General features: G+C 44.6%; 1 protein-coding gene across 3 annotated transcripts in view; it reads right to left on the bottom strand.

Annotated features, from left to right (window-relative positions):
• Positions 1–5,410: 5,410 nt before the first annotated feature.
• The window catches only part of KLHL36 (kelch like family member 36), an 80,117-nt gene continuing 59,523 nt past the window's right edge, over positions 5,411–26,004 (bottom strand). Inside the window, exons 3-7 of one of the 3 annotated variants that reach the window (XM_042797463.1) lie at positions 25,807–25,924; positions 21,149–21,230; positions 16,216–17,289; positions 15,224–15,381; positions 5,411–8,810 (exon numbers count right to left, since the gene is read on the bottom strand). In XM_042797463.1, coding sequence (XP_042653397.1) covers positions 8,255–8,810; positions 15,224–15,381; positions 16,216–17,289; positions 21,149–21,230; positions 25,807–25,924 — 1,988 coding nt within the window. In that variant the 3' untranslated portion in view covers positions 5,411–8,254. Of the gene's footprint in view, positions 8,811–15,223; positions 15,382–16,215; positions 17,290–21,148; positions 21,231–21,502; positions 22,587–25,806; positions 25,925–26,004 lie in introns of those variants that run through there. The other 2 variants (XM_042797464.1, XM_032990665.2) reach the window with 2 other exon arrangements.

Here is a 26,004-nt window from a genome sequence, read left to right as displayed (position 1 = left end):
CGGCGCAGGCGCAGTGGCGGCCGCGCAGGGGGCGGGGTGGCCCTGAGGGAAGGGGCCCGGCGGCGGGGTGTAGGGGGGAGCACGGCACCGAGGCGGGTGAAGCTGCCGAAAAAACTTCTCCTTCATCCCCCCCCGCCCCAGGCATCGTTTAGGGCGGGGGAACTGCCGTGAGGAGGGCGGCCATGAGGGCTGGCCCAGGCTGGGGCGAACCGGCCGCCCTCAGAGTCGGTTGGCGGGAGCCTCGTCCCACATCGGCGGGGCTAAGCCCCCCCCCCCTTCCCCCCGCCGCTGTTGTGAGGTGGTGTCGTGCAGGAGGACCGCAGCTGGGGAAAAAAAAAAAAAAAAAATGCACGTATGCAGGCAACCCCCCAAGGAATTAATGGTGGGTTCACCTCAGGAGTCTGTAAAAGGCCCCGAGCCGAGGGTGTCTCCGGCAGGAGGGAGGCAGGCTGTGCTGGCAGGGCGGAGCTGTCCCACGTCTGTCCCAAATGAGAGTGGAAATGGGTTCAGTGTTTGCATCTGGAAACAAAAAAAAAAAAAAGGAAGATTAAGCCCATCTCATGATTTTGAGAGGACTGAGTCATAAATGAATACTGAAACCCCCAGGCAAGAATCCATTAAATTAATCACTAATTTATTCCATATTTTTTTCCTTAAACAAGCTACCAAATCCTGCAAAAGTCTACTTTAGTTGGGAAGCAAGCATTAGAGAAAGCTCAACATTACTGTGAAAGTTGAAGAAAAGGAAATATCTTTGTGTTTTTGGCTGTTCAGAGAGGAGGTTCACTGAAAGTGGGAAGAAAATTCATCCACCTCTCTATGATAAGGACATTTCCCTCTCGCTTTATGAAGCTCAACGCTTAATGTGTGCTCATGACACTAAATGATTTTCTGTATCAGCTTCTGTCCTTTTAGTTGACACACCCTGCTGCCCCTCCCTTTCTTTTGTTTCTAGCAAGTGTTGCTCCTCTGTCCTAAGGCAGAAAACTAGCAGTGAAAATGGCTGTTTAATATTAAATGAGAGAAACAAAAAAGGGAGACAAATGTATAGGCTTTTTGCATACAGCATTTCAAACATCAAGCCCCCTCTCCCTGCCAGAGTCTAATTTACAAGGTAAATGATGGAATGAAAACCCTGACATAGCTCATCTGGTTGAAGGCAAAATTCCCTTCTGCCCACAATATTGCCTAAGTAAACTGTTTTTGCTGGAAAGGCTGCCCCTTCAAATGGCCAAAAATACAAATGAGCACAGTGCCTTCTGCCTGAGAACCAGTTAATTCAACTACCAATGCTGTTAAAAGCTGTTGCTAATGGTGAAAATTGATGCGGGCAGAACAGTTGCCACTGTCTTGTCATTCAGCAACATTTAAAACACCTTCAGTTGTATCCCATCTTAATACAGTTCCATTGTAAAGTCTGTTAACGTTTTACCACGTTTTGTAAGTTTTACTGTAGTAGCGTGCTTTGAAGAAGCTTACCTGCTGAAAAGTTTCCACCTCGGTTCTGTTTTATCATGCATTTTTGCCGGTTTTAGTGGTCTCTTACTGCATTACTGCATACTGCATTGCACAAATCAGTTTTATTTTCTTCTATCCCTTATGTCAGTGGCTGTGAACTATAGCTCCCAAACACCACGTTGGATTCTCCAACTTCAAAAAATTGGTGCTGTATTTTTCTTTCTGTGCATCCGTGTTCTTAAGATTCATGGAGTCACGTAATGATCCTAACAACATGGTACTGACTTCATTATTTTGTGAATTGATCAACAACAAATGAGGTCCATGGCTAGGGAAATAAAGGATTGTCTGATATTAGCTAGTGAGCTGACTAAACTATTCCCAAGTTAGATGCTTCGCGGTAACTACAATAATTGTTCTTATCCTACTGTAAATGCAAAGTGCTCGGGAATGGCTCACCCTTCCATACCACACTGCTCATCATTTCACTAGATCATAAGACCTGTGCTCATGACAGTGCCCAGGAGGTGAAGGATTCATATGTGGGACTTTCCTGGAGAAACCAGGACTCACACTCCCATTCTTTCAGGGGCAGAAGGGAATATCTTCCTGTACAGTTGCAAGAACTGGTTAATCACGGTGGGAGGTTACTGCTGTCCATGTGAATCTTCCTCCTAGTGCTAAGAGTTTTAGGAGCACTGAAGTTTTCTTCAGAAATGTGGAACTTTTCTCCCAATAGTTTCTATGTACAATAAGGGCTTTGCTACTTCTCCAGTCACTCTGATAGTGAGATTCAATTGGGAAGGAAAAAAACCCAAACCAGTCAGTGCTATACTGTGTTTTGGGGGGACCGAGACACAGAAAGCTAAAGTGGCTGCTGTGTAGAGAAAAACCACAACCATTTTTTAAAGCACAAGGAGTCTAAGGGACCATAGTTGTACCAGCCTCGTGCCCATAATGGCACAAAAATAGTGGTGGGGAGGGAGCTCTTGTCACTCCGTCCGCACCGTTGCGTACCATAAAGCATTTACAAGCAGCAGCCATCTTCCCTGGTTGGATCTCAGGGAGGGGCTTCTGCTCCTGGGTCAGGTGGCTCCGTGTATTTTACATTTTCAATAGAAAAACAGCTTATTCTAGGTCACTGTCCCCAGAGACGTCATTGGCACGGGCTGCCAGAGGCAGCTGCGAGAGCGCTGCTCCCTGTGAGGGCCACAGAGACGCCGTGAACTTCAGCAGAGGCACCATGAGCTGTTCTCAGGGGGCACGGGGGCACAAAAGCTGTTGGATGATGTGGTGCCCACGAAGCAGGAAGAGAAGTCACTGCTGAAGGAGGTCCCTTTTGCTGCTCGTGGTTATAGAAAAAAAAAAAAAAAATTTTTAAAACCCTGATAAAGTGCTTCTGCCTTTGTAGAACTTATGTCTTTCTTGTTGGACCTCTTTTGGGACAGCTGCTGGTGCTGGATCGTCACTCCTGCAGTTTTCCCAAAGCCTCAGAGCACCCTGAGTACAGAAACAAGCTTGCAAAACGAGTTTTGAGCTTTCTGTGGCCTCAGCTGCACACGCCAGCAAGAGGCATCCCGGTGCCTGCAAAGGGAAGCCGAGAGAGCAGCAGCGCAGGAAGGGCGGTGCAGGTAGAAGCAACGAGCCGAGTAGCACAGGACAGCATCAGGAGGGGTTTCATTCCAAAAATGCAGTAATGCAAACCTGACTAGTTCAAAGTCCGTATTCCTAAATTTCCTGAAAATTTGTAACAAATACATTCAATTGGTTGATGTAATGAATTTAAGCATGGACTAGTTCAAGTTAACCTGAAATTTGAAGTCTGAACAAGCCTTTAGTAGATCACGTGGAGGCTTGACTCGGTATGTTCTGTGTTTCAGTTATCTCTGCAGACCTTTTGGCCGAATTATTTGTGACTTACTCATCCTTATCTTAAACAGAGCCTTCTCCCTTCACATGCAATCATCTATTTTAGGGCTGCAGTTTCAAAAGAACCTGCAAGTCTCTATCTCGCCTTCCTCATGTTCTGTCACCGAACCCATCATGATAAAAACAAAGGTACATTTTTTTTCCCTAGAGCTGCTCTGAGTTCCAGAAAAAGCCAATGTGATGCCAAACAAGGCGTGTGGCATCAACAAACCCGCTGCTGGGCTGCGTGTCTCTCACTCAGTGGCAGAGTTACCAGAAGGGAGAAGGAAACTGCAAGAAGCTGGAGCCCGTCCGTGCTCTGACCCGCGCGGCGCAGCGACAGAACATTTCCATCCGGACTGGGGATGCAGCTGCCCTGACCCAGTCTGTAAGACAACTCAAAGCCTTAAGCTTGTGAAGGTGTAATTAGCTTCTCACTCATTATTATTCATGAGAACTGAAATATGACAAGAAACTGAAATAATATATAAAGCTTGTTGCACTAGCTTTTTTTTTTTTCTCCATAGAAATTCTTACCGGTCAGCGCTTCATTAAGATTTATCAGCAGGGTAAGAATCACAATTAGAATATGGAGGGGTTTCTTGTGAGTTAAGTTACTTCTCAGGAGGAGTACTAAAGGTTATTTCTTTAAAGTCCCTAGACTTAAGACACTTTCTTGCTGTCACTTCAGAATACTGAATCCTAAACGGCACACAGAAAATCACCAGTATGTGGAAGAAAGCAGGCTGATCGTGTATGGAGAAAGGCAGACACTCAGGCAAATTTTTCTCAATTTAAGGTTTCAACTTGAGAACAAAAATATTTCCAGCTTCTTTCTCAAGCCTTCAAAACAACTGCATCTCACACCACAGTGTAATTTTTCCGCAGGGTATCTCGAGGGATTTATGTTACCTAACATGAGTGTTACCAACAGCAGCTCCTTGACATGCTGATGCCAAGATACAGGCATGGAAGTGTGGGAAGAGAAAACCTGAGGTTTTTGGTAGCTGTTTTGTGTCAGGTAAAACAAGCTTTCCTCAGAATTTGGCAATGGGAGCCTTCTTAAAAATGCAGTAGAGCAGTAGTTATTTTTCCCCAGGGCAGGAAGAAAGAGCTGTGCTTCCTGACAAGAATTAAAATGTTTTACAACGCTTAGAGATGGAAGGCAGCGGCAAGTGCAGGTGCAGGAGCCGGGCCGATTCCCTAAGCACAGCCCGGACGACGCACCTTCTCTCTGCCGACCCTAATTACACGCCGAGAGGGCCGTCCACACCTCGAAAATCAAAGCAGAAACCCACTCGGGTCGCACGTATCCTCCTTTTCGTTTCTGCAGAATTCCAGCACACCAATTTCACAAAGCAGTTCGGCACTCAGAGCTTGGGTTATTTTCAGTCATTTTGTGCTGCCTACTAACACCTCCCGAGTGCCATTAAGCTGCATCTGGGTACATGGCCTCCGAAATAGAAGCGTGCTCTGCCAGACTCTGCTTTTCACAGTGCTTACTACCGCGGGTCTCATAGGTGCAAATGGCAATCATTTGTTCCTTTAATCCTGGAAAAATGCATACGGCAGCAGCAGGTAGGGTACCCCAGTGACCTCCGATAACACGAGAGATGTCCTGTACTCGCCTGCAGCCTCTGTTTTGGAAGGGACAATAAGCAGACTGAGAAAAATAAAGCTTACTTTGAGGAGTACTGAGGTTATATTTTGCCCATGCAATTAAGTTTAATGTTATGAAGTCGTAACTGTGTTTATCTACTCCCCACTATATAGTGGTTTCAGAGACAGTATTTAAACTGGACTGGGTCTTTTGTCACAGCTGCAAAAAAATGTGAAAAGTAGTTTCTGACTGTCTGATTTGGAGCATGATGCCAAAGAGATGGATTCACCAACTAAGTTATATTTCTGCTTCATATTGGTACATTTAGCTTCTGCCTATTAAACTGTTTCCACCGTTATCAATGCCACCTAAAGTAATTACAAAATTACTTCTTTCCAATTTATCAAAAAGGAAAACCTTGACAATACACAAGTCAGACAGTAATGAATTCAATATTCTAAACTGGATTTATTGTTTCCAGACATTAATGTAATACATAAACACGTTAAAAGGGGGGATATAGTAACAAGCAACCCATTAACAAAAACAAAGCAAGTGTCTGAAATTTTTGTTCTATACTTGCCCATGAAAATGTCCCAAAAAGTTAAGTAGTCGTCAGTCAACATAGCAAGAATTTCAGATATTAAAAAAAAAAAAAAAAATTAACAACTCATTAATGAGTTTGTCATAAGCAAAATGTTTTGGTTTGGTTTTTGTTTTTTTAATTTTTTTTTAAGATAAAAAAGAATAACCATTACCTCATGCAGTGTACAAAGGCTTTAAAATAAATCCACTAATGCAAATGAAAGACTAACTCCTGAGGCTTTTTTTTTTTTTAAAAAAAAGACCAAAAAAACCTCAAGGAGTTTCACAAAATAAATTTCAACTAGTTTTCTTAAATCTTTTCTTAGTACTTAAGAAGCAGCCTGTAACTTCCTTGCACTCCAGAAATTTATTCAGAGGGACCTCTTTCAATACAAATATGTTCTTGTAATATATCGAAGAGTTCTTTAATTTACAAGACCTTCAAATGAAATTAAGTGCAAAAATGTTTTCTTAAGTGTTTTCCAATTACTGAATAGGGAAAAAAAAAAAGAGTAAAAAAAAAAGGCAGGTAGCAGAGTCTCAAGTGTATGTACACCCCATGGAAAAAAGAAAGGGCAAATCTGAAATACATGGATACGGCGCACAAGGGAGATGTGAAAGAAGGACAGAGGAAGAAATAACAGCTACAATCAACAGTTCCCCAGCAGAACATTAAACCAAAGCCCTCGAAATCCACTCAGCAGTTCGCCAGTAGCTGACAATAAAGCACGTTTATTAGCATGTCTGGTGAGCTGGACTAGGGGGGAAGAGGCCGTACAATAGCCGCGGTTATAGCTGGCTGCCTGACAATGCCGGGAATGCAAATGCTGCTCCAACAGCTGCATCGCGTCCCCACCAGCGCCACAGACTGAAAGATCCACCAGATGATGAGCTCCTGACGGCAACAACGGGGTCACAATTACAGAGCAGTAGCTTCTATAGTAAAGAACATAATATATGGCAAACAAGAGACCGAGTTAGCAAAATGTGTTATAAAAAAGTATAAAAGTTGTTTTTAAAAACTTTCTAAAAATTTTTTCTTTTAGGAAGGAGGAATATTGGTCTGCGGCCTGGCATTATTACAATAACTGAAATGGTTGTATCAGATTGCTGGTGATCGACTTCTTGCAAATCAGAGGTGCATTTGTAAAATGCCCCAGGGTGAATGCCTGAAAGCTGGCCAGACAGTCGGGGAATTTTAGTATCTGCAGCAGAATCAGCTGTGTTTGTAGAGGGTGGACTAACACTTGGGTCAGAAATCTCTTTACTTGGTATGCAGAGGATAGTGTGACACAAAGGATCTAACAGACAATTTTCAGTTCAGTCCCACTGTCTGGATCCCAAACACAGTCCTGAGCATATTTTGGGTTTCTTCCTTTTGAACCTGTCTCCCCGGGGAAGGTGTTCGGTTGCACGCCTGATGAGCTGTGGCTTCCAGTCCCTGCCAAGTCCATCAGAAAAGGCTACTCTCATGAAAAGACATTTCTAAACTTAAAAAAAAAAGTGTGAGCTATTACCTCAGGTAGAAAACCAAGTTGGTGCTCCTCAGGATTACCAAACCGCAATTAGTCATCCTGGGTTAATAAGGTTTTTGACAGCAGACAAGCCCGGTATGGCTCACACTGGCTACTGGCTGTGACCACTGTGAGACTTGAGTTCAGTGAAGTGGATCCCGGCCTGGCCGGGCTGGGGAGGGATGGCATCTTGCTTCCAGTCCACCCGAAGGCTCCTCCTGCCACCTCTCCCCACTGTTACTCTATTCAGCAAACCCCAGACTCACAGCGAGCACCATCAGTTCCATCGGCTTTGAAGCCCAAGGCAAATTGTACAGTTTCCATCCAAATCCTCAAATCTTCTTTCAAGTTTTTGACAGATTTCTTTCTTCATTCTGGGACACATTTTAAAGCCCACGAAAAATTTTCTGTTGTGTTTAGATATGAAAAGCGCCACAACAAGGGATGCAAGTCATCTCACCTTTCCCTTTGTGTGAACTTCCAAAGTTCACAATGCTATCAGCCCCAACCCAAGTCAATCCCATCTATTCTTTCATCACACAGTAAGGTCTTCTTAATCTGAAGAGTACTGCAGAGTTATTTGCTCTTCAAGCTGATCTGACCTGCATTCACCAAAAGCAATATTCTCTTTGAACACCCATGCGTTCCAGAAATCTGATACTAACTCAAGAACATATTGTAAATGAAATTTAACGTTACAAAAATTCAGGATTTACAACACTGAATGTCCATTTCATTGTTTCTTAGCAGTTGCTTCTGAACTCCTTTGAACTGCTTTGTAACTTCAAACCAGACACTACTCTGCCTCCTCCTCCTCGACATCATCCTCTCAGCCGCAGATTCAAGCTTATTTTAAAAACGTTGATACAATACAATGTGGAAATGCCATGAACCACAGAAGTAAATGACTAAGCCTTAGCATTCAGGAGAGCAACATGACCTCTCTTGTCGTATCTCCCCTTATATAGTAGGAGGGTGGGTTTTTTTTGTTGTTTCTTTTGTTGTTTTTACCTTAAACATGAGCTTAATCCAAAAACCACATTCAACTGTACATTTTCTGAGGCTTCAGAAGATGCCTTTCCCTCCCCCTCCTTTTAAAAAGAAAAGGAAAGAATCAAGGTTAGATAGAAATGATTAAATACAAGGTTCTTTTGGACTCCACCGTCAAAGGGTGGTTATCCAGAAGTAGTCATCTTCCTCGATCCTGATGTTTTTTTGTTTTAGCCTTTTTCTTTTTGTCCTCTGTTTTGGGTTTCAATGCGCAGACGCATGCAGACACACCAGCGATTGCTTTGGGTAAGTCAGTTCCTTTGTACCACTTATTTTTCTCCTTATCATAAACCTGGACTGTTTTGGAGAAGACTGTTTCTTCCCAGCTGTAGCCTCCAAGGATATAAATCTTGCCTTCCCAAACCGCCACCCCTGACTCACTGTTTGCTTGCAACAGAGGAGCAACTCTAGTCCACTGGTTACACTGAGGGCTGTATGACTCCACACTCAGAATGTCAAAACGAGCCATGGTTTCTATGTTGTCATCGCTGCCACCAATGGAGTAGATATTGTCCTGTAAGGTGCACATGCTGTGCCACCCTCGGGCAGTGATCATTGGCCTCTTCTCCTCCCAAACGTCCGTCCGGTAATCGTAACACAGCAGGTTCTTTCTATAGGGGCCGATCTGGTAATCGTGGCCTCCTGAAATGTATACAAATTCCTTGTAGACTGTTCCAGCGTGGCCATAGGTAAACCTAGGACAGGCAAACAAAAAAAGATCCGACTCAGTACTTACAGATTTTAATCAAGATACACAAGCATTTAACAAAGACTGGTACTAAAGAAGAAAATACACAGTAACTAAAGACAGAAGATTCCCTAGTCCTGTTAAGTTACCCAGTAACTATTCTTATTGATACTGCTTCACCCTGCGCTGCAGAGCGCTAAGGTACGACAATCACTTTTTAAGGCATCCTTTTCATACCTGGTCGCTACAGAGCACTAAGGTATGACAATCACTTTTTAAGGCATCCTCTACAGTGTGTCATACAACAGAAGTAACCCATCCTGCTCTAGTTGGCATGGCCTTCACTCCCATTTTCCTGCTCCAGTGCTTGGGTTGGATCAGTCTGAGAGGGCCAGAGAGGAAAAAATCCACATCTCAGCAAGGGTTTCTATGACAGAAAGAGGAAATAATCATGATACCTCTCAGACTTACCAGTAGTGATTAACCAAGAAAAACCAACATGAAAACTACTGCTGCCTTCCACAGCTTCAGGATCATGAATCACGTTTCTTACCCACTAGTGTTCACAGCCATGATACATGTAGTGTCCTTTTCATGAGAGATCCATCTGCTCTACCACTTCTGCTATACAGGTGATAACTTCTTTGGTCACCCCAAGACAAGGCAATAGACCTCAGACAATCATAGATCAGAGTTCATCTTTGAAATAAGACAAAATGAGATAGTAGAACCAACACCATGCATGCTGTTTCCACAGGGTAGAGAGAAAACCCCTTTGATCAGCTATAACAAAGCCACTACAAACCTAATTCTTGAGGCTGTTCTTAACTTCACACTAGGATATTCCTGACCAAACCCCTTTGAGCTCTTAGGAGTGGAATGCTAAAGTGAGGGACAGCCGTGGCTTCTTTGAACATACCCTTCTTGCACATGCCTTTTTTTCTTTTTTCGGGTGGAGAGGGTGTCAAAAGATGTAGCTGTAGCACGAGCCACAGCAAACTGGCTCACACACTGGTACAAAGAGCCCAAATAATTTAGTACCCACAGGGCTGCAGAGCAATATACTCATCATGCTGCACTCATGAGCCTCTGCTACCGTCCTTTGTAGTCAAGGACTCAAGACAACTCAACCTCTATGGCAGACAAACCTACGCTAGCTTTACTCCAGCCTGGAATGCTTTTGAACCATGCCTGAACATGCTCGAATCTCAATGTGGATACAACCTTGAGCTGTTTGAATTTCACATGGTAATAGTTTCTCTCAGCTACACAAACGGTATCATAGCTTATTCCACACACCTAAGTGCCAAGCACTTTTGTGCCAAGGGAGACGGTGGAACAGAAAAGAAAACCCACATTTACCCTGAAAGCACAACACTTCTGAGAAAAGCTAAAAGATGTTTATTAGTCTAGATGTCTACTGAAGCTTCTGATCCCTGACCAGTGTCTGAATCAGATATTTTAATAGGCTCCTGCTACAAGAAACAGAAAAATCCTTGACACACTTGGCCTAAGAATGCTGAGTGACCAGAACAGACCTTTCAAGTACAGGGGCTGGAGTAGCATCCCTGGAGACCTTGCAGAGATGACTTCAAAACTGTACTGCTTCTTAGCCACTCAGGAAAAAGAAAGAAAGAGAAAGGAAAAAAAAAAAAAAAAAAAAAAAAAAAAAAGAGAGGGCTAAGGCATAGCTATGAGACTTTATCCAAAAAGGCAACTCAAAAATTCCACAGCTCACCATCTGCCTAACCACGGAAGCACATAACTCATGCTTGGTGCTTCTGTTTGACATGAAATCCCCTGAGCACACACACTCCAGCTTCCACACCTCCCAGAAATGCTACAGCAGGTATGGAGTACGCAGATGCTGCTCTACCTTGTCCGTAAGAGACCACAAAAAAGAACTGGGCGTGTCTGCCTCCAATGGCACCTGGTCTGGTTGCTAAAGCCTTTGCTTCTCTATATACACAGGAATGGGTATTAAGAACTAGACTACCTATCTGAGAAGTGGAATGGGCAACTTGAATTCGGTTCCTTTCTCAAACTGCATTAGATTTTAAACCCACATCTAACCAGCAAGCTACCTGGATGATGTGTAGTGCTCGCCACTGTGGAGGTAGTATCAGATAACAGACAGTTTTGAGGAATCGGAGTGCAATGACATTGAATCCAACACAAAGATTGCTGATAACAATCATGTTACATTCAGCATTTGAAAGAAAAATGACCCTAAGTTAAAAAAAAACTTGAGTGACCTTCGGAGAAGTAGGTTAAATGTTTTCCTACACTAACTGGAAAATGGAATTCCGTACAGGTAAGCAAGCAATAGACATTTTCTCTCAAGCACATGCATGCAGTCTAGCATAGACAGCTACAAAAAAAGCACTGATGCTTTTCTTTTTGCTTCAATCAATGGCTATATCTAGTGAACAGCAATAGCTACAAGAGTAATTTGAAAGAGGCAATCATATCTGAAGCATCAAATTGACCATTACTTTGTTATTTCCAATACAGGGAGATTACCCATGAAAATACGCTACAGGTGTTTCACTCTGCCTGACTTCTGAAGAGCTCATCCAAAATTGCACATACCCAGCTTCACATTAATAGAAAACTGCATGAAATACAATGCATAAATTGAAAACAATCAATAAGAATCCTTTCTGCAAGCCCTATGGTTTAAACAGAGCCATTTCTAAACATGCAACAGAACAGGACACTTCAATACAGTGGGTCCAGACATCCTGCAACAGAAAGCATCGAGCGTTTTGGCAGTTATCTACAAGAGTGGCCAGAAAATACAGAGGCATTAAGGAGAAAGAAGTTTTGATTCAGAGCATCTGCTAGAGCCAGTTGCCAATTTTTAAAAACTTACCTAGATACAGTTCTGCAAAAATGACGGTTTCTGACACTGTAACACCGTTCAGTAAAAGCTAGGAAATCTACTATTTATTTTCTTAAACAGAAGAACACTTGGCCTAACTTGAGAAAGTTTTGGGAATCCTCTACTCCAACCCAAGTCCAGGTAAGCTGCAGTTGCTCTGAATGTCAGTGTCCACCTGTTGTGACCCTGCGAGATTATTCATGACACAACTAGCAGAGCAGATACCATCACTTGCTAACTTGTTCCAACACATTTCCTCATACAACTGCTTTCAGTTGTTCTGCCCAACTTTAACCTAGGGCCACTCAATTAATTTCACTGCTGTCTGCAGACTTTCATGCTCTATTCACGATGAGAACACATTGCACCAACTTTTGCTCTGCCAAGCCTGTCAGCCACTGCTGTTCCCTTCTGGGCTAGAAACTATGGCAGGAACTGCTCCCAGAGAGCCTGGGAAAATGGTGAAAAAAAAATATAGGACCTCTCTGAAGAATGGGAAAGACATCCCACAACCAACGACCTGAACGAGAGTCAGGAAAAACTCACTTGTAGCAGACTTGGACCAGGTCCACCCTTTAGATAGCTTGGCTGAAGTTTTCCATGTTAAGCATCTGCCTCAAGAGGCTGTGTTTTCTTCTTCAGTAAGACAGCATTATTTCAGTCAAAACAGCTCAGCTCCTTCCAAGAAAGTGGTAAGGGAAAACAACGTGTTGTTTTGACCACGTTGGGGTGGGGGGAAGAAGAGATAAAAAAGAGCCTGCAAAGCTCTTCCTTGGAGGAGCATGACTGTGACTGTGTACAGCAACACGGACACAGGATTTGGCAGCAGACAGGAGGCATCTGTACTGAAGGACTCAACCACTGCCTTTCCCCTGAAAATTTCCACACATATGGCAAGCTACAACCCTTGGGCAATAAAAAAAAAAATAAAACCATTTTCTGCATGTCCAGAGTAGAAGCTTTAACAAATATAACCCCTGAGAATCGAACCCCACACAGCTGAAATTGAACTACGCAAGCCTACCCCCCTGAATGACCTCAGCATGTGCCAGTCACTCCAGGGAACAGTCTTCCAGGCAGCTGCTGGCTCAGAGTGGTCAGAAACACCGCTGGAGCTGCGGGCAGGGAGCCTGCTTCTGGTGGCTGTGAACCCAAGAGGACAGAAAACTTGCACATTTTCTCTTTGGAGGGAAGAAGACATAAAAATGAAGGAAACAAGGCAGCTCTGTTGGGCCATGCTGCCTGATCAGGCAATCAGGAAGCAGGGGACTGGAGTTTCCGATTTCCTCCACAAGAGGAGAAAAGACTTGCTGATAGAATAGGGCTGGAGAAGATGTTAGTTGGGTAAAAACAGTAACTAAAATCAGTTTGGAGAACAAAAGCCTGTGGTGGGGAGAAAAAGAGATCACATCAAGAGTACATTGAAGGGAAAATAAAAGTACGCAGAAGGATCTGCAACTAACATGCCGTCTTCTAATCTTGATTGGATTTCAAACAAAATAATAACAAAATTCTCTCTCATCCTTCTTCCGCTGTCAGCAAATCCATCTGAAGTACATCAGGAAAGACTGCCCAGATCCCTTCCAGCAGTGACCCACACCTGCTAGAGCCACATCTCTCTGAGCTCAAGCAGCATTTGCTTGCCTCTGTCCTCTGAAGGTTTCTTTCTGTTATTGACCTCTGCGTGGATTTTTGCTTTTTGCAGCCTGCATAAATCTCTTTTAACTTCATTCCTTCTATGCAGTCAAATGGTTGTTGCAAACAATATACTGCCCAACACAACAGTTCTCCAAAAGGAGAAAGAGGGCTGAAAAGACAGAAAATCTGAAGGTACTAAGTGTCCATTAAGATATAATTAAAGACATATTAACATGCAAGAGAGCACCTACATGGAAAAGCAGGAAAATATCTAGTTTACTATGCAGCTGCACAAACACCAGAGCTGGTACAAAGGACAGTTAGCATGAGACAAAGACAGAGCAGGCAGGAAGAGAGGATGCAGAATTATTTTTTTGGGATGTAGCAATAACTTAAAATAGTTGCTGTACTACAGCCTAACCCTGCACCTTAGCAACCAGCTAAGTCAGTGTAAGCAGGGTCTATCCCATAACAGGGATCTTTTGCCTAGTCCAAGCAGATCAGCAAAGCAATCTAATAAAAAATTAACACCCCCCACATCAAAGTTCACTTTTAAATGCTGCAGCTGCAAAATTTCCAAAGGCAAAGCAGTAGGAACATGCAGAAAAACTATCCCTTCTCAGACAGCTTACAGTCTGCAAGCATCCCCAGGACCACTTACGTGCTGGGAAAAACATATCCATACCAGTTCTAAGGTGAGTGTTTTTCTAACAGCATACAAGGCAGTCAGGTCACATCTACGTTTCTTTGAAAAATGTTTGTTTTTAAAAAAAAAAAAACAAAAACAAAAACAAAACCAAGAAAAGCTGTGCTACAATTTCTATGAGATGTTACTGGGATCTGAAAGGACACACCAATTAACAGAAGGGCTTAGGAACTGAAGATACTCTCCTACACAACTTCACAGGAAAGACTGTGGTGTTCAGCCTCAACTGCTAGATCTGCCTATGTGAGCAGAAATAAAACAGAAAAAAGCATCCTGCTTTTGAAGAGTGCTCGAGCCCAGCTGTTAGCCTGGATCAGACTCGCATTGCACCACCTGCCCAAAATAGAATCGGGCAACAGGCTCCTGTGCCTTCACTGGCTGTCTATGGCTCTGCAGCTCCGCAGCTGAGGGAATAAGGGAAAAAAAACCTCAAATCAAATTGCAAGAACCTTGTTCGTGATGCCACTGAGAAAGCAAGCACTGCTGCTGAAGCTGCAGGTTTCAGACATCATGAAAATACCATCCGTATAGCCAATACTCCTGTAATTTCCATGAATGTGAAATATTATTAAATTTGAACAGCTGTTTGCAAATGAAATGCTATCATACCAAAATACTAGCAATGTCTTGTGCTGCTGTTACAAGAAGAGCTGCAGTATTAAAGCTTCCCAAAAGAAGAGCAGCTAAGTTTTAACTCAGACTGAGAGAAAGAGAGGTCACATTTGTCGGGGTTATCTATTTGCAATCCAGGTAAATGTGGTTTATCTGCAACAGCCAGCCTGAGCAGCCCGAGAGAAACACCTTCCAAGAAAAACAACCACACCAAGGTGACAAAGTAAGGCCAAACAAATTATAGAAGCCTTTGATCAAGATCTAAACAGTGCCTCTGAAAAGATTCAACTCCAAGTGACCTCTGGAAAAATATTTTAAGAATAGTAGAACGAAGTTACAAGAGCTCTCCTTCCCATTCTTCAGACGTACCTCAGGACAAAAATTAAAACCAATCAAGCTGACATGAGGCACGCTGCCTGGAAGACCAAATGCTGATATGTTTTGTTACTTGCTGATGCCATGTTGGTTGTACATCCCCTTGCCTCCCTTCCAGGGATACCCATTCATCAGCTAAAGTCACACAAGCTCCCTTCACTCCCGTTCTTCAAACACAGGATAACTTTCCAAACACCTCCATTACCTGGGCAAGCCCGCTATGTAGGACCATGAATCCTTCTGAGGACTGTAGGTCTCAACTGAAGAAAGTGCCCCATTTTCATTCCTGCCACCAACAGCTACCAACATGTCGGTAATAGCTCCCAGGTAGAAATCTACACGGCGTTGTCTCATGGAGGCAACCTGTCAAAAAGAAAAAAAATAACATGCTGACATCAAACATCTGGTAAGCAAGCTGACTTAAGGTATATTCATGTCTGAGGATAGGATAGTTGCTCTCACCATTTATTTGGAAAGGAGAGATAATGGTTTTGACCATTATATTCGTAAAATACTTTTGGTTTTCTGCAGTAGCATGTTACATAGCATTTATTTTCAAAAAAGGGGACAACAGGAAGCATCTAAGAGACAGGTTACTCTATAAATGTTTGTGTTACGCAGGCCTCCTTCCAAAACTGTGCAAGAAACATATATTGGAATCGCTCAAAACCACAACTGAGCCACACAGGATAACTGGTTCGTATAGGAACCTGCACTGGCTGCAGGGTTTTACAGCAGGACTGGAAGTGAATAGCTTGTCCTAAGAGACATTTAGCACAGATGTTTCACAAGTGTCAGAGACATCTTTTTACATCAGACCCAATTCTTATTTAGCTGTATCTGCTACTGCTTGAGAAAGATGAACTAAGCAATCACCTCTGTAAATCCATTCTAGCACCATTCCCAAAAGCAATCTAAAGAGTTGCAGGTAGATGCTGACCAGGAATTTCACAGATGAGATACCCAAATCCCATGTGAAGTTGGAATTCTGCCCCAAACTCTTTTGCTATGTGTGTAATTTAAGCATTCTCACAAAGGATTAAAGTAGCTGCTTTTTCAACTTAAACAACTCAAACTTTCATTTGCAAGTGGTGCTATATTGGCTATTCTAACGAGCCCTGTCCTTCCACCAAGAAGAAGAAAACACTCTAAACATTAAGGACTTTAAACAGAGAAATAATACAGCTTAAGTCTCACCTTTATCCACTGGTTACAGCGGGGATCATACCTATATAGGAGATTTGAAGCTGCATCCCCTCCATTGTCTCTTGAAAAGCTGCCTCCGGCTATGAAGATGAAGCCTCCCAAGACTGCAACACAGTGGTGACTTCGCCTGGCTGGGAGAGGGGTTTCTGCTACCCACTGCCCCTTCCTGATGTCCAAGAAGCAGGTATCATCGCTCAGTTCCAGGCACCGTTCGGAAACCTCCCCACCCACAAAGAGGAGCCTCTCCTCGCAGGTCCGCAGGGCCGTCCGTTTGTTTTGCAGCACTGGCTGAGCCGTGACATTATTATGATAGTTCACCGCCTCCTCTATAAACCCCTCACAGTTTGCTTCTTTGGGAAGAAGAGAGCAGACAGCAGGCTTGACTCGATGGAGGAGATCACTTTTAGGTATCAAGGGAAAATGAATGTTATCCAGAACCTGGTAAGCTTCGTTCTCCCTTTCAGGGTACTGGGTAAGCCACTGCAAGGCAGCCTGCAGCAGGTCGTGCTCACACTCCTGCTGCACATTGCTGCTGTCCAGGTACTGGCACAACTTCTGCAAGGAAATGTTCTGCAGGAAGTCCGGGGTGAAAGACAGTGTGCCAAAGTTCTGCAAGATGAAAGAATCAATGTAGGAGTCAAGGCGCTTCAGGTTGTAAATAGAGGCTAGCTCTTGCAGGTACAAATAGTTCTCCTCGCTGACTTCATTCTCCAGATACTCGCAACAGAAGTCAACCACCTTCCAGATCTGCAGCAGGTGAGCTGTTTCGAGCACATAGTCGATATTGCCTCCATCTAAAGACAGCTCACTGCCATAAAGGAAATCCACCACAGCCTTGAGACCAATGTAAGAGGCTCCAAAAAGTTCAACCTCTTTTTGGTGGGCTTCTCTCATACCAATGGTGAACATCGAGTTGAAGTAGTCACTGCAAACAGCGAGGAGGTTCCGATGGGCAGGGACTCTCTGTTCATCCACCACAAGGACAATGTCACAGAAGAGGCCTCGGTGCCTCTGCTCATTCAGGCTCTGAAGAACTAGACTAGAGTGGTCATCCCACCTGTACACCTGGAATAAACAGACAGTATCAGGCAGATGTAGTCTTCACCAAGATAAATTTCAGCATGCACCAAGTGTTTTCCTATTAGATGTAGTCATACACGAGAGAGAAAGCTTGTGTTCCACACTTGTAATAAATTCTGACTTGAAAGAGTTGCCAAGCAACATAGTATGAGCCCAAGCTCCTCACCTTCACTTTGAAAGGCTTATGCAGACTTTTACTGCTTCCTACTCCCCTTTTTTTATATAATTGACTCCTACCTCCTTCACAATGCTGCATCCAAACCTCCTCCCTGATGATTTATACAGGCACAATTTTCTGAAACTCTTCCACTCATTGTCTTCGAGACATCTTGCTGACATTTCCTTTCTTACTTGTCCCCCAAATGACTCCTTACAGAGTTCTTCTTAACTAAGCTATTCACTAAATATTTGGAGTGGGAGACACACATGCAGCAGTACGCCAAATTTTCATTCAGCCCATGTATTGTTTGGGTTAGTGCTTACTTGACAGCTACCCCCTCTTAAATCTTTTCAGAACTCTAAGCTCGTTAGGGTAAAATCCCTCTCTTTCTTTCCATATTATTCCAGGCACACACACTGCATTCAAAAATAATAGCTGTTTATTTATGTGCAAAGCCACACATGTGGGTAACTTATTCCCATAAGACTTCTACTTGTTTCCAGAAGCCGAGGTAGTTTTTGTTTTAATGAATACGACTAAATATTTTTCTTTTAAAGAAAGGGGAAAATGCCCTCAGAACATGTCTGTTAAATGCCCTTCTGGGATCCCTCTGGTCCAGACATTCTTCCCACCAGCTCTGTACGTGCCACAGAACTTTTGAGGCAACCAGTGTTTGCCTCTTTCTCACAGACTCGCATTACCAGTCTTAAGAAGAACCAAAATGGAAACATTTCGTTACCCTTTGAATGTCCTGCAGAACACATATTGAAGGGGCTGGTCACCCCAGTATGTCAAGCAATACAGCTTTAGGACCATCTTTCTGGAGGAATGGAATGCTTGATGGTACAGTCAGTTACCTTGTGATCTCTCTTGATAAAAGCCAGGTTAAGTTAAATGCAAATACATAACTTTAATTACCAAATCCAAAACAGGCAGAGTTGCAGAGCCTGTAAGAACATGTAAGAGAAATTAAAGGAGGTGGAAAGGAAGCACATCTTTGTATCATACCTAAGTCAGCTCTGAACACTTCTGGCTGTAGGACCCTGGGTCTTGCCCAGTTCTATACCCTCAGGCTGCATTCCCAGAAATGAAAAGATGTCTCAGTCCATATCTACACTGGAACAGTCACACAGATGACCTGAAGTCTCTCTTCAAGTCTCTGAGGCATTCAGCCTTTCCTTCACCAAACTGTTACTTCTCCTAGAAATCCTATCTATCCGTGGCTTTCCTGGTTTCCCCAACAGAAAGCACATGATTATTGCTGTCTGGCTAAGTCATTAATGGTTTGGTTAAATCACGGTGAGACAACCTCTACCCACCTGGATGGGAAAGGTTCAAGTCCTAGAGCCGAGTTTTCTCCCTGGCACACAACCCTCACTCTAGATAGCGCTCTGTGTACATAATTTGGTAATTGTACTTTTACACAATGAGATAACCAGGATTAACGCACACAGCTCACCACTGTCCAGACGTGATGGCAGCCAATCACCCTGAGCTAATACCAACCTTGGGAGCCTGACCTCCCACGTCTGCCTTGTAGCAGTCAGTGGTATAGCAACAGGCAGTCTGCCAAAGATGAGACCCAAATTAATAACCAAATGTGCTGCTCTTAGCGTGATATCCCAGTGGTTTCTCTTTAGTTTTGCTTACGCTCTTTTCTAAACAATGGAGATTAAGCTGCCAAAAAGCCTTCTGTTGGAGTAACTTTGTACATGCAAGTATACAGAGTTAAACCAATCCAAGTGAAGAGGCTTCAATAATTGTTAGTTTTCCGAGCCAAAGCTCTTTAATTTGCCTTTTACTCACTGCCTCATCATATCTCTGAACTTAAAAAGGGATCTGTGACATAGACCACAAAGTACCTTCCACTGAGAAACAAAACTGCCACAGATCCGTAACAGAAAAAAATATGGGGGCTAAGGACTGTAAAGTTTTTATTTTTCTGAGGTTGAGAAATGCTGGTTTTATACAGAAGCCCAAGCAGAGACCAGGGGATGGAGGAAGCAGGAAAAAGAATAAATACGGCAAAGGACAAATCAAACATTTGTAGCACCTATAATAAAGGACAGTGGATGAACAGACAATAACTAACATCTTACAGCACCCTCTTCTGAATCTGACTCGTGGGGTACAGTTATTGGATTAAACCAAAAACATATTGCCTCTTGTATCTGTAAATTGGCTGATCATTTCTCTAATATTCTCTAATGCCACCATCGTGCATAATAAGATTACACCAGAATATAAGATTTGCCAGAGATCCCTATTTACTTAGCTGGCTGTCGAGTCAGCAGCATAATCCTGACTGCAAATACGCCTGACAACTCACACTCCTAAAATCCTTGTTGCCATGTAGAACTGCTGCTACTTCAGAAATCAAGCATAAAATCATTATATACAGCACTGGATGGACTCAGAATATATTAACGTATTTCAGCCACTTAGCAAGTTCATTCATTCAGTGAGCAAATAACAGAAGCTGATAGCTGCACATTTCAAAACCAAGACTAATTTTATATTAAACATGAACATCTTTCTCAAGCTATTTATATTCTGTAGAACAGCTTTAGCATTATCTAGTAATTTTAACAGATAGTGACAGCTGCTGTCTAAGCAAGAAAATAAAACAATGCTGTCAAGTTAATTAATTTTTAATGTGATGAATTATTATTACATTCAGACTAAACCATTTAAATGGTAGACAGGATCAGCACTCAGGGAAAGACTATATTGGTAGGGATGCATTTAAAAATTAGTCCTATTTATCTTTTATCAATTGCATTAGAGCAGTATTTTATCCTCTTTCGGATTCAAAGATCTAATTTCTTTCAGACTGTTAATGCAGTACCACTACTCGTCAGCAATGCAAAAGAAAAGGAGATCTGTCTCATTCAACTTTGATAAGACAGATACAGGCACTGAAAAGTTTCTCTTTTCTAGCTGTTGTTGGTAGCACAAGGTACTTGTTCTGCAGCATCTGTAACCTAGTGCTCGCAATAGAACAGAAAAGCAGTTTCCACTGGTATGAAACAAAGTGAACATAACAATGACAGCTGATATTAACATCTTATAAATCTTAGGTCATCATCCTGATGACCTGCATAAAGAGCTGCCCAAAATGGACTTCCATGGATTCCCAACTAAAGTCAACATATTTATGCAGACAGAGATTCTATACAAAGAAAATTAACCTCACAAACCTATGAAGACATCTCAAGTTCACCGGCATAACTACTGTTTGCAGGATCAAGATTCCTGTCTTGTAAAAAACAAAGACTAAATCTAAAAAGTAATCCCAGCATTGCTGCTGTAACTAGCTTGGATTTTATGAGATGGACCAGTAAGAAAAATTCCCCAAATAAACACATCGCCTTTAATGACTAAATTTTTGGTGTAGAGAAAAATACTGTGCTGCGATGATGTGGGTTTCTTTTTTAAGTTATGAGTCATGACAAGCAGATGCCCATTTGCTGCTGTCTTTTTTTTTTTTTTTTTTTTAAATCAGTAGGTAGCAACTTCTTACATCAAAAATATTTGAGCAGGTAGACCACTGTTTTCATACCTCTTTTTAAAAGCTCAGAATATTTCTATTCCTCCAAACCAGTCCATCCAAAGAGGAGCATTTACCCTCCTTCTTATTTCTGTAACTTGCTCTATTTGGTAGGCAACACAAAACGTACAAACCTTTGAGGATTCACTTATCTTGTGCGGACGACAAATCCTGGTCTGCCTGGTTCCCTCCATGACAGGCTGATCCGCAGTACTTCTAGAACAATAGCAAAGATGTTAGCAGCATACCAATCCTTTCAGAGCGCTAAAAGCCATATTGCGCTGAATAAGTAACACAATTAAGAAAACCTGCACATGCAAATCTGCAGCTTGATGATCTCTGAGTTTTAAAAAAAAAAAAAAAAAAAAATTTCTTCATTCCTTGTTTTCTCGTGTTGTTAATGCTTGGTTGTGCCAACAAGCCGGGTGTATGCTAGGGTACAATCAAAGGCTAGCGCGTCTATTATTGAGGATAAGTTCTTTACTTACTGCTAGTCCTCGCTACCGCTGCCAGGGGTAAAATCATTTCCCCGTCAGTGCCAGCACGGCCGCGCTCCGGGCCCCCGGCCCTCCGGGGGGGCAGGCGCTGCCCGAGCGGCGGGGCCGCGCCCGGGGCCCGGCTACGCTCCCGCGGCGGCTCCGCGCAGCTCCCGCATCCTCCGCCGGCAGCCGGCCCGTCCTCCGGGAGCTACATCGGCCGCGCTTTCCCACAGCGTTTATTTAGCCGGGAAAAAAGGGAAATTAAAAAAAAAAAAAAAAAAAAAAAAGGGGTGGGGGTGGGGGTGGGATGCAGGGATGCAAAGCAAGAACAAATAGCAGGAGGCGGGGAAGCGGAAGGGGCCGCACAGCGGGAGCGGGGAGTCAGCAGAGCCTGAGGGCCCGCCGCGGCCATGGCCGGCCCAGGAAATGCCGGCGGGCTGAGGCGGCGAGGGAGCGGGGAGGGAGCGAGGCGGGGCCGGGGGGAGGCGCCGCGGGGCAGGGCCGCCCGCGGGCCCCGCCGGGAGCAAATGGCGGCCGGGCCCGGGCTGAGGGGATTTGGGGGTGTTGCAAACCCGGGGGCGGTGGTTACAGCGAGCGCGGGATGCTCGGCGGGGTTGTTTTGTAAAGCCGTGGGGAGCTGTGGGGAGCAGGAGTGTGTGTGTGTGTGTGTGTGTGTGTGTGCGCGTTAAGGTGCAGCGAGAAGCCCGGGCACCATCTCCTCTCGTTTACCTGGACGTGAAACTACCTGACCTCAAAAATGCCTTCGCCTGCTACTGGCACCTCTTCAGCAGTGCATGCTGCTGTGGGGCTTTTTCTCATCGATTAGGGACCAGGAGGCTTAAAAATTAATGAAACCCACAGTACCCCTCCTTCAGGGATTAAGAAAGAAGCAAAGACTTTATACACAGACTCTGCAGCGTCCCATTTCAGTGTGATGGTCTTCACTAAAACACAAGAGAAAAATCCCTATGTTAATCCAGTGCTCCTGGGTATCTTCCAGAGGTTATCATCAGGACAGCAGAAGCCAGTGAGATAGTTCATGTGTCCAAGCTCCATCTGCTCTCACTGGGGACAGCCCAGCTTGGATATGTGTCCTACGTGGTGACAGGGCAGTTGTCACTGGCGGAAGATGATGTGTACAGCGTGGAGCAGCCACGTTTTAAACAGGGCTGCCTGGGCTGTGAGCACCTCCACCTACCCCAGCTATTGTCCAGCCCTCCACTGCAGATAACTGCTCCAGTGCTGGAACAGTAGCATCTGGCCAGCTGTGTCTGTTCTTAATAAAATCATAGAATGGTTTGGGTTGGAAAGGACCTTAAAGATCATCCAGTCCCACCCACCCTGCCCCGGGCAGGGCCCCCTTCCCCCAGCCCAGGGGGCTCCCAGCCCCGTCCAACCTGGCCTTGAACCCTTCCAGGGAGGGGGCACCCACAGCTGCTCTGGGCACCCTGGGCTGGCGCCTCACCACCCACGCAGTAAAGAATTTCTTCCTTAGATCTCACCTAAATCTCCCCTCTGTCAGTTTATAACCATTACCCCTCATCCTACCCCCACATCCCCAATCCAGAGTCCCCCCCCACCTCTCCTGTCCCCCCTTTAAGCCCTGGGAGGCCGCTCGAAGGTCTCCCCGGAGCCTTCTCTTCTCCAGGCTGAACCCCCCCAACTCTCTCAGCCCGGCCCCCCAGGGGAGCTGCTCCAGCCCCCCCAGCATCTCCGTGGCCTCCTCTGGCCCCGCTCGAGCAGCTCCGGGTCCTTCTGCTGTTGGGGGCCCCCGAGCTGGCCCCAGCACTGCAGGGGGGTCTCCCCAGAGCGGAGCAGAGGGGGAGAATCCCCTCCCTGGCCCTGCTGCCCCCCCTGCTCTGGCTGCAGCCCGGGGCACGGGTGGGTTCTGGGCTGTGAGCGCACATTGCTGGCTAATGTCCAGCTCTTCATCCACCAGTACCCCCGCGTCCTTCTCCACAGCACTGCTCTTCTTCAGCCACCCCAGAGAAAACAGAGACGATGATGGGTCTCTGCTAATCTAATTGATTATCGAGTCCAAAGATGAGAAGCATTTTTTGCTAGCTTTGGCCCCTTCTGTAGCCCTTGTGACCATTGGGACCCAGGATAAAGATCCACAATTCCTGGACTGTGAGTAAAAAGCTTACTTTGCTGACAACCCTAATGCCAGCTGTGATCTGCAAATTCACAGCAGCCTTTTTGTGAGAGAGGGCATTATTCTCTCCATTATTTTCTCTGCTCCTGCACAGAGAAGACAGAGATAGAGAAACAGGATTGGGGACAGCCACATAGAAAAGATCAGGAAAAAAAGCAAAAAGGTGTGGTGGCAAAGAGCCACGGAAGCAAGGTGCTAACGATGTATTTTAGGAGAACAGCTAAGCCTCCTGTGGGATCAGAGCCCTGCAGAGCCATCCTGCTTGCAGCTCCCCTCTTTCCCAGGCCCTTCTTGAACTTCATTCGTACAGTCAAAACAGATGAAGGTCAGTCCAGATATCCAAGACTTAATGTTTGCCAGAGATATTTTTTTGAGGAAGTTTATAAGTCCTCTCTTAAGTCCTTTTACTTTTTCTGCTCTCTGTCCTTCTTTTCTGAGGACTCCTGTGAGATGGACAGATGCTTCTGCCAGACTAGTGACATCTTCCTGCACAGGAAGAAAAGACCCATGTGTGGAAGACAGAGGTCTCAAAACTTACATATGAAAAGCAAATCAGGGCTCACCAAAGCTGGACAAGTAGGTATTTTGTCCTCTCCAATTACAGCCTGATGAAACTGAGCACAATATTTATTCCCCTATGCATTAAAAGAAAAAAAAAATCCATGAAAATATGTCAAAGACAAGGAAGAGAAGCAAAGAGAAAAGGGTTGGTCCCACGATGAAGGCATGTATTTTGAATCTGGTTTGAATCTGGAGGTTTGAATCTGGCACTTAAAAGTGTGAGGCATGAAGTTCCTGATGAATATAATTCAAACACTCCAGCCACTGGGTCACAGAGTCCAACACAAGGTTGAGGTTTTCTCCCTTTAAGGGAAATGACATTTCAGTCACCCACCTCTGCCCTAGGAAATATCAGGAGCCGAGGAACAAGCTTGAAGAGACAAGGACAACCAGCAGTTGTTACAGGTTTAAACAACAGCAAGGTAGTACCAAAGGATGATAAATGAAGACTCTGAGAAAAAAAAATATGTTTATGAACAGATAATGGTCAGCGTTACAGCTTTTAAAAAAAGAAAAAGTGTTCCTAAAGACAGTTCCAAAAGAAAATCAATAGAAATTCAGAACTATTACTGTGTGATTATATTATCATCTAGAGCCAGCAGTCTACAGATATTGTGATTCACCCAGATGCCAAGTCCTACCCTTGTACTGACTTCAGAAATATTTCTCTCTTTCCTATGACCTCATCTACATCACAGAGATGCACTGCAGCAATTCACTCGTGTTTTGGCCCTGATGCTACGGGGAACCTCACATATTTCAGGACTCTCTCTGGAAGAAGCTGCGTGCAGGATCTTCATATTGTATGGCAGTAAATTATATACCTTGCATAGAGAGCACATGCTCTGGTGATTTTGTTCCTTGAGCTGTCTGAAAAGACTGAGTGTGTGTGGTCATGAGGTTTCTTGCTGGTCAGACTTCACATTTAAAACATATTGATGTAAAATAAATAATGAATATCCCACTGCAAACTTTCAAAGAAACAAAATGTGATACTTCTTATCACGGAATGTAGTTTTTATTAAATTTGCAATATTCAGCCCCCCCAAGGTTTAGGGTAGAAACCCACTAACACGTACAAGGACTGGTTTTTAAAACTCCGGTCCCTGGGCACAACAACATCTGATGACATTAATTGCAAGGTGCAAAGCAAAGGAGATGTCTCTATTTCTGTGGGCATAGGCCTCAAGTGCAGTCTTACAGACGACCCTCACCCTTTTACCTAAACTCCAGCATCTCCTGGCGCTTACTGCCTCGGGTTTCTGTCTCGCGTGGGCAGCGCTGCGGTGCAGCCCGGTAGAGGGAGATCGCTCCATCCCAAACCGGGTAAAACCCGCTCCCGCACCTGAAGATGCAGCGAGCTCTCACGGCTCAAAGTCACCCCCCCACAGACTCCCCCAAAGGCCTGGACGCGGACGGGAGTGGCCCCCAGCTCCCACACGGGGCGATGCTCCCCGGCCAAGCTCTCCTCAGGAGAGGGCGCTTTGCCCAGCTCCAGCTCCTGCCCCTTCCCCTTCCCCTGCCCCTGCCCCTGCCCCTGCCCCTGCCCGGCACAGCCCCGCGGCCGGATCCGGCCCCTCGCCCGCCCCTCTCCTACCTGACTCTCAGTTCTCCTGCTCGCTTCCCTCCCCTGCTCCCGGCCCCACCGCGCAGGGCAGCCGCTGCTCCATCTTGCGCATCGCTTCTCCCTCCTTCCTCCTCCCATCCGTCAGCGGCTGGAAAAACATCGGGGGGGGGGGGGGGGGGGCTGGAAAAATATCAGCAGGCAAAAAAATAACAAAACAAAACAACCAAA

The sequence above is a fragment of the Tyto alba genome, unplaced genomic scaffold, assembly GCF_018691265.1.
Source record: "Tyto alba isolate M040663 unplaced genomic scaffold, T.alba_DEE_v4.0 Super-Scaffold_26, whole genome shotgun sequence".
NCBI lineage: Eukaryota > Metazoa > Chordata > Aves > Strigiformes > Tytonidae > Tyto > Tyto alba.
This window is presented reverse-complemented; position numbering and strand designations above follow the sequence as displayed.